This window comes from Lipotes vexillifer, unplaced genomic scaffold (assembly GCF_000442215.2).
Source record: "Lipotes vexillifer unplaced genomic scaffold, Lipotes_vexillifer_v1.1 scaffold299, whole genome shotgun sequence".
Lineage (NCBI taxonomy): Eukaryota > Metazoa > Chordata > Mammalia > Artiodactyla > Lipotidae > Lipotes > Lipotes vexillifer.
The window spans coordinates 2482459-2491749 of NW_006784347.1; the positions used below are offsets into that span (position 1 = coordinate 2482459).

A 9291-nucleotide genomic window follows, 5' to 3' on the forward strand; every position below is an offset into this window, starting at 1 on the left:
TGTGTGTGTGTGTGTGTGTGTGTGTGTGTGTGTGTGTGTGTGTGTGTAGAGCCACTCTACAGGACAAGCAAATGGTTTACCCTCATCTGGGAACACTTTCTATTATTCTGCTTTGTGGAAAGCGATTTGACTCAAAGAGCATTTAAGAGTTGATTCTTCTAGTAAAGTGCTGTTTACACTTTATGGCAATATGAAGCTTATTTTGCCCTTTGAGCACAGATAAGTCATCAAGTTAGGAAAGGAAAGACTTTTGTTTACTCAGCAACCCTAGAGGTTATCAGTATCATTAAGGAAAATAAGAGATAAGAAACACTTGATTTATTGCACACAGGTTCTCAAAAAAAAAAAAAAAAAAAAAAAAAAAAAAAAAAAAAACAGACTCAGATACAGGGAACAAACTGTTGGTGCCAGAAGGGAGGAGGATGGCGGATGGGCGAAATAGGGGTAGGGAATTAGGAGGTAACAAACCTACAGTTATATAAAAAAATTAGTCATGGGGATATAATATATCACATAAGGTATATGGCTAATAATATTGTAATAATTCTGTATGGGGACAGATGGTTACTAGACTTATTGTGGTGATCATTTCACAATGTATGCAAACGCCAAACCACTATGTAGAACACTTGAAGCTTACATAATATTGTACATCGACTTGATTTCAATTAAAAAAAAAGATAAAAAAATAAAAGTGGTCTTTGTGGATTTCATTTCATGAGAATAGAATATAATAATTACACAAAAAATGAGATTGCTGGGCGCATCCCCAGTTCCGCGTCTGTTCAGTCCCAGGGAATCTCTCCATGAGGAAGCAGTGGAAATGGGAAATGAAGTGGGGTCTGGGCTGAAATCAAAGGAAGCGGAAGCAGATCCATACACCCTTCCCCAAAGTCGGCGTGCTCACAGGAAGGCCGAAGCTACTGAACGTCTTCAAAGCAAAGCACTGACTTTGCCTAAGACCTTCGGGAGCCCCAGTGCACCAGGGCCCGGGTGAGGAGCAGGTGGGGCCCCTGGCTGGCACCTGAGAACAGGCAGGGCCACGCTGCTTCTCTTGGGGTCAGGAGTGCCCGGGACGCTGCTGGGCATCTCATGGGCACACAGGGGCGCCAGGACACGCTTTGGTCCACCTGGCCGTTAGTTGGGTGTGAAGGTATAAGGTTCTGTTTGCCTGGCATGCAGCCAGCACTCAATAAGTGTTCATCGACTAAATAAATAGTACACGTCACCTGTGGCCACTTTTTAAGGGTGGTGGGGGAAGAGAGGGTTAACAACTCTGGCACCCTTTCTGGCCGCCTGGGCTCCTTCTTTCCCCTGCCCACTCCCAAGACCCCATGGATGAGTTTGCGGGAAGTGCCCTCCCCCCAACCCCCGGCTGGGGGAGCTAAGGGGCCCTCACTCACCGGGGTCAGCTTTCCGGATTTCACTGTACACCGTCTCCGTGCCCTTTGTTCCCAGACCTGGAAAGGGACCAAACACAGGTCAACAACTGCCTCGGGGCACCAGGTCAGCTCACTGCTGAAGCAGGAAAATGTCGGAGGCTCCCAGGCAAGGCTGTACCCCACTACCCACCCTACGAGTGCCCATCTCCAGGAGCCCCTGGAATCCCTGTCACTACTGAGCCCGGGCCATTTCCCGGCTTTAGAAGATCATGGTCCCTCCAGCATCACTCTCAGCCTGGAAGTATGAGGCCAACAGGCCACTGTGGGACCCCTGGACCTAGGGGGCGCAGGTAGAGGCACCCCCAGCACAGACCTGTAGCCTCTGGCTCAGGGGCCCCATCCCTCTTCCTCTGCCACTGTGTCCCTCTGTCCAGCTGCACTGCCAGCCCCTCCCAGGAGGCTGGGTTAGGGTCTTCCATTCACCCAAGGTCTGGGTTAGAGCCTGGGTATCATCTGTGACTCTAAGGATAAGCTGGGACCCACTTACAACTCTAGACAACTGGGCTGGTTGATTTCAAATGTCAGCAAGCCGGGTCTCACTGCAGATTGATTGAATTGGTCCAGGGTGGGCCCTGGTGTTGGTGTTTTTAAGAGCTTCCCAGGGGATTTTAATATGCAGACAGGGTTCAGATCCTCTGGTCTGGACCCTTTCTGAACAGCAAACACGATGACCCACTTAGGGTGTGGATTACAACCGGAGGAGACTCAGTGGTTTGAGAGACAAAGAGCCCCTGTACAGCCGTCTGTTGAAGCTGACGTAACACACAGGTTGTGTATACACACATGTACCCACGCTCATGGCGCGTCTACATGCACTTACACACACAGACCCTCAGGGGATGGAGCCCACCACTTCCCTCTCACCTGCACAAAGGATCAGGAAGCCTTATTGTAGAAAGGGGCCTGATGCCGTGTGGCCAGCATTCTCCCTCTATAAATTGGGAAACGGAACCCCAGACTGGGTGATGCTTCCTGCCGCCATGGTCAGTGCCACGTGGATGTCATTTTCCTCAGTGGCAGATGGCCAGGGCACGTACACAGATTCTAACTACACCAAGATACCCTCGACTCACCAGGCTCCCCTCTCTCACGCCCTGGTCCTGCACACACTCCTCCGCTGTCTGCACGGCCCTTTTGCTTTGCCCCGTTCCTCCTCATCCTCCAAGCCCCAGGACAAGCTTCGCTCCTGCACTTGGGTGCACATACCCTCACACACCTACACACTCCCTGACACACTCCCCCCTTCCCTGTGCCCTGGGCAGTTACGTGAGCGCCCACGGCACACGGACACGACTCGCCCCCACGAGCGTCTCCCCTGGCGGGCCCCACGCCCTCTAGGGCAGCGCCCGGGTCTTGTGCTCCTCCCGATCCCAGACTTTGCACGGCTGCCTGGGGCACCTATAAAGGTTGATGGGACAGTGAAGACTACAGTCAACGTCCCTGCGGGTGTCTCTGTCTCAGACTCCCAACCTTCAGGAGCCTCTTGGCATGATCAGCCTGATCCCTGAGGTTTTAGGTCTTAGGATTAAAATCACGGTCATTCATCACACACTAAGTGGTCGTGGTTCCTATGTCATGATCTAAATGGCAGGAGAAAGCTTGGGTGGCAGTTCAGATAGACAGCTGTACTTGGGGCACTTGGGGTGCCAGGACCTTGCAGAAGGCACCGTAGCGACTCCCCCCAGGGCACCAAATAGCAGTTGGTACTCAGCAGAGTGGCTGAGATACCAGGCACCCCCTGCTGGGACACCTGCCTTTCTCTAAGAGGACAGCAGAGATGCCCTCACCACTCTCCGCTCTCCATAGCATCAGATCTGAAGGTGTCGAGGGAAGCTCCAGCAACTCCCCTATCTACTGGGGGTTCTACCGCATCACTAAGGGACTCTTTGCTCAATGTCACGCATGGGCAAGTCACTCGTTCAACATGGTCCTAACACCTGTTGTGTGCTGGGCACTGTGGAAGAGGAAAAGGTGACCGGGGACCTGTTCCCAGCTTTCGGAAGCTCCGAGCTGTGGGGCGGATGGTATGCAAACAATGCTGTGACAAACGCTCTAGGACACTACGTACCAGGAGCACTGGGGGCCCTGCCAGCTCATCCTCCTTCACAGTGGGAGCTGGGGACATTGGGAGGGAATGGAGGGGAGGGAATGGAGGGGAGGGACTGCGCGGCCAAGCCTGGGGCCCTGGACCCAGTTCCTTGGGAGTTCCTTGGGAACTCCACCGCCCCCAGGCACATAAGGGGTGGCGGGTAGACCTCTGGTCACCTTGGGGACGCTCTGACACCCTCTGGACCCAAGGAGCTGCACTCAACTCCCTTTCACCTCATAACTCTGTGTATCAGCCAGGGCAGCAGGGTGGTTTCACTTCTTGGTTGAGTTGCCAGATTTGCAGCTGGCCCAGCAGTTTCCCCCACTGCCTTCCTGGCTCCGCCCGGCCAGGGGGATGGGGTTTGCAGCTCACTGAGAGTGCCCCTCCTCCCGCTGCTCCGAGGCAGCAGCTGCCTGCTAATGACTAAACCAGGCCAGCAGGCTGTTTGTCTCTGCTGTCAGGGATGTTTCCGGATGGGCTTTGTTTTGGCTTCTGTTTTTCTCTGTTAACAGAGAAAGAGATGGCTTCAACGTCATGGGGTTTTCCCAGCAATTAGTCTCAGAGCAAACATGCAGCAAACCGGGATTTAACGAGTTCCTTCCCACCCCTCCTCCACCTCCAAGTGACCACTTGGTCAGCTGCCAGCCACGGTTAGAGCTGGACATGGTCCCCACTCCTTCCTCCATCCCATCTGTAGAGGAGGGAGGCCTTGAGGACAGGGAACTGGGCTGGCCAAGACCAGGTCAAGTTGACTCACCACTGGCCTTGAATCCACAAAGTCTTGCCCTCACCTAGTAATGCCCCGCTCCCCACCCATGAGAAAACAGGGGCACGGCATCCTGGGCCAAGCCGCTCTCCCCACTGTCCCTCAGCTGCCAAGGAGGCTGGGTCCAGAAAACAACTTGAATCCTCTAGAAACTCTCCATTTCCATCCGAGTGACTTTCAGTCCAGCTCTGCCGAGGCCCCTGCAGCCCACTCAGCACCTTTGTGCAGACTGGGGAAAGGTGGCCCGGCTGGGTACAGCCCTGCAGGTACAGACCTCGGCAAAGGAAAGCGCCCCTGCTTCGCCTGGTCCCAGGGGTTCTCTTTTCCCTTCAACCGCTCCCCACCTTCAAGCAAGGAAAAGAAAACTAGACGCTGCTAACGTGGAAACATCCCCAAAGGAATGGAAAACGGATGCTTTTCCAAGGACAGAAGCTTGCTTCCTTCTTCCTGCTTCAGTTTCCTTCAATCCAAAGCCTTCCAGGCCTCACGTACAGCCCTCATAACTCCACCTCGCCCGGGGCCCAGCCGGCAGCAGGGTAAGGGTGGGGCCCGGCCCTCTGGGACAGGTATCAGAACCGTGAGGCCGGATCCCAGGGCAATCGCTCTCTGCTTGAGCACAGTGGGGCATGGAGGACAGTGGGGTTTCCCACACACATTCAGCCCTGCCCTCTTGCTGTGGTTCCCCTTTCCTTCCAAGTCTGAAGCCCCCTTAGGAGGAAGTAAGCTGTTACCTGTGGGACGGCACCCACGATGCATGGTGATGGAGGGGCTCAGGCTGGACCAGAGAAGGCCGGCGAGGAGCCCCCTAAAGTCCCATTGGCCAGAGCCCACCCACACTTGGTTCTGAGCACCAAGACCCCTGCACTGTCTCCTCCTGGGCTCTCAAATTTAACCCAACCGAACCAGGCTCCCCATGAGCCTGTGCCTCCCAATTGCAGGCATCACGACCATCCATGCAGTTGTTTGGTCAAGAAACATGTAGTCATTCTGTCTCTCCCACCCTGGCCACGAATTTTTCATCCAGTACTGCGATCTGTCTGTAACATCTATCCAGAATCTATCCACTGCCAGCACTTTGGCTCCATCCTCATCCCCTCTTGCCTGGTTTCTATTTTTGTTCCCTTTAATCCATCCTCCACACCAGCCACAAGGATCGTTTTTAAAAGAAGGAAATTGGAACTTGTCACTTCGCTACTTAAAGGCTTCCAAAGGCCCCCAGTCCAGAGACTAGAACAAAAAGAGAACCCCAGCAGCCCTGCAGCCCCTGGGCCCCGCCTGGTCCTCCCAGCTTCATCTGCCTCCACTCCCTCTCACCCTCTCTGCAGACATTTAAGGACCAGAAAGAGTCATTTAAGGATCCTTTAAGGTCTCATTTCAGGTCTTTAAATGAGCCAAGCTCTAGGCCACCACCCACTGTCCTGCCACCCCTCACACAGGCCTTCTGGGACCACCCAACCAGAAAAGGCATCACCTTTCAGGCCTTCCACCACACCCCACTCTTCCTGCAAGCTCTGACTCTAACCTGATACTACCTGCTCATCGGTTCCTTGTTTTCCTGACTCCCTCAGGGGCTACACCTCCACGAGAAGGGGACCACATATGTACCTTTGCTGCTTGCACTGGGGCTGGTCCATCATGGGCCCATAATTTGCTAACCCAACAAGCAAATCACTTTACCGCGAAGTAAAGAGAAAGAGACCTTCAGGCCGGCCGTGGCCCCCACCCCTGCCCCGTCCAGTCTAGACTTGGAACTGGGACGCCCTGTGTAGTGGTGCAGATCAGGCAGTACCAACTGCAGGGGCCATGCTGACTGCAGACTATGGGCATGGTGGCCCTGTTGTGCAGCACCCAGCCCCAGGGGCTACAGGGGACAGCCCTGCCTGGAAGGTTCCACGGACACATCTGCGGACATGGTACCTGGAACCGTGCTAAGCAAGGGAAGAAGGAAGGAACCCCAAACTCCTTCCAGATCATGGAGCAAGAGGTGACAAGAGAACGCCATCACCACATGGCTCTGGCTGAGGCTACACAGGCATGGTCTGCAAAGCAGCCCCGGGCCTGCAAGGCTGAGTGGACGCAGCTTGGTCTCAGCCTCAGCAGGAAGGGGGATGCACAGCAACAGCCCTAACGAGCTTCCCAGCAGGGCAGGAAGGCTCAGGTGGCTGCTTCCTTTGTGTGGCAGCCTCTGGGGGAACTAAGGAGGTTTAGGGGGATGTGCATGTTTTTTTTTTGTGGTGCCCGAAGCAGCTGAGATTGACGTTCTAGTGCTTGCTGCAGACTGACCCACCCTGAGTCAGTCTCCCCAGTGCAGGACCAGAGCTAGGGGCCTTCTCCAGGGCAGTGTGCCCAAGAGAACCACACAATAAAAACAAAGCCTGAAGCATAAGGATGGTGCCACTGTTTACATGCAGAGGGAGTCTGTGCTTTCAAAAGCCTTTACCCAATTGCCCCTTTAAATAGCCAAGCCCTTTCATCCCCTTGCACATTTCATTTATACAAGCTCAGTCTGCAAGCAACGTTTTAAGGAAGGTGCTGGATTGGGGCAAGGGGGCTACCTCTGGAAGGATGCCCAAACACCCAAGAGTGAGACTGCCTGCTAAGAGTCTCTCAACAGACCCATTTCTTAGCACTTAGTAATTGCTCAATAAAACGCAGCCATCATTAGTAGTATGATAAATAATAATTAATGAAATTTTACACCTCCAAACCTGGGTGGGTGTCACTGCTCCTGCCTTGGGCATGTCCAGCTCGTCTGTCTGCTGACCACCTCCCTTCTGAGTGATGAGGGTGACTAGATTCTTGTCCGGGGGCCACAGCACAGCCCACCCTGGCATCTACACCCAAGCAGACAGTAAAACGTGGGGAATCCCTTGAGTGATGGTGTTACCTCTGTGAGGCTCAGGGGCAGTCACTTCCACTTCAGTGTACTCCACGTCCAAGGTCAGAGGCTCTGCTCGAAAGAACCACAGCAGCCTTCGGTTAGACAGAGTCTCCTTGGGGGGGTCTCAGACCACAGTAGAGATTTCTATTCAAGTGATCGAAGAAGTCTGTATTTTAACGGGGAAGCTGGATGCAGGCTTAACTCCATTCTAAGTGGGCGAGAAAACTCAGACTGGGAGAGGTAATGAGGAGGCCTGCACTCCCGGGGTGTGGAAGGACCCTCCGGCTCAGGTCCCGTTGTTACCACAGTGTGAGGACTTGGAAAGCTCATTAGATACAGAAAACAGCTGGCACCAGCCACAGCAGTTAACTATAGAAGCCTTCTCCATGGCCACAGGCACAGAACGCTTTCTCCAAGATGGAAAGGATCTCAGGAAATGGGGAACTGCTTTGAGAGTATGAGGCATACGCATAGGAAATCAAGTTACACCCAGAATGGAACTTCCTGATTCAGAATGGGCTACTAAATAAGTCAGGAGGATCTCCCTTCTCTTGGATAGTAGAGGCACGGGTGTTTTTTAATATAGCATTACTGCAAATCATCATGTTGTACACTTTAAACTTACACAATGTTATACGTCAAGTATATCTCAATAAAGCTGGCAAAGAAAGTGTTAAGAGGCTGGGGTGGGAAGAAGTATGCAGGGTACATTAAAGGTAGTGGAAATGTTCTTTTTTTCTTTAAAGGATGATGGGTATGCAGTTATTTATTGAATTGCTATTGTTTATATTTTATACATAACTTATAAATATTATTTTGTATCTACTAAATGTTTAACAAAAATGAAAAATACATGAGAAGAAACAAAAAAATACACTGTAAAAATAAAATAAAATAGCACTGCTGCTTATTTTTAAGACAAGTAACAAGAGACACTAGACAGCATCTTTGGAGAAAGCAATAGCCATCTCCATTTAAGAGAGATGAGGAAATATCCACAGGTCTTAACAGCTTTTGTTCTTTTCCTAGGGGTCTTTTATATAAAAGCAAAGGTTTCTAATTTTTAAAAAGATAGATATAATTACCTTTATTTTCATTTAATGGCTTCACTGCATGGTTTCCAACATCTTCATTGTAACCTGGTTGAAAAATAACAGGATGAGTGACAATGGAATTCCTAGTTTTCTATATAAATTTTAGAAAACTCAGTGCCACTAACAAAAGGAGTCAAGCCCAAATTCTTCAGTGTAGTTGGCAACCAGCAGTGTATCTGCGGTCCGAATACCCTCCTGGTGGCCCTGAGCCCCATCCAACCCACTGCCTGGTCTCTTTCTAAAACCGGTATGATGCCCAACATCGCATGGGAGGGACATGGCTATTTATGAGTTGTTCAAAATTCAGAATTGTTCACTAGAAGCAAGCTCAGAAGAAATTAAGCTTAATTCTAGAAGGGGCGAGCCAGTGACCACAAACGTGAAGGATACTAGTGGACCAGTATCATTCAGCTGGAGAATTGGATCCATGAGAACATGGTTTAAAGACATTGCAATACCTCCAGGCTGCCACCTGGGCAGGAGCAGAAATTTTTTGATCTTTTTTATCAAGTTGTTCTTTATTAAAAAGAATTCTTACAAGTGTTACAAATACTACTCCTGAAGAACACATGGTTTTCCATTCCATTCTATTACGTATTTACAAATTACTATTGTGATTACTAACATACATTTATAAACTGAAATAATCCATGCAGAGAAAATATAATAAGAATTGGAGTATTTCTTGCACTTTGGAAATTTGGGATGAAATTCTATTTTAATATAAATCTTTATCAGCATTTAATTTAGAATATCATATCTTTGTTCTTATGTATAAATACAAATTACCAACAGAATCCACTTTATACCACAGAGAGGTATTTTCTCTATAGCACTGGATTACTTTTTGCTAAATATTCACCAAACTTTTCCGAATGTAGTTTCGTCAATGACATATTTGCTCTTTTCTCTTTATTGGCACATTACTCTTATTACGACATATGTTTTATTTTACTTTTTAAAAAGTTTATGATTCAGTACTATAGGAATTGCTCATTTCTCAAAAGATTTCTCAGGAA

The 9291-nt window shown here is 50.3% G+C and overlaps 1 protein-coding gene across 1 annotated transcript in view; it reads right to left on the minus strand.

Moving 5' to 3' along the window:
• PECAM1 (platelet and endothelial cell adhesion molecule 1) overlaps nucleotides 1–9291 on the minus strand; it is a 55722-nt gene that overhangs the window by 15258 nt on the left and 31173 nt on the right. Inside the window, exons 12-14 of the mRNA XM_007456775.1 lie at nucleotides 8264–8317; nucleotides 7185–7247; nucleotides 1404–1460 (exon numbers count right to left, since the gene is read on the minus strand). Of these exons, the coding sequence (XP_007456837.1) occupies nucleotides 1404–1460; nucleotides 7185–7247; nucleotides 8264–8317 (174 nt within the window). The remainder of the gene's footprint in view (nucleotides 1–1403; nucleotides 1461–7184; nucleotides 7248–8263; nucleotides 8318–9291) is intronic.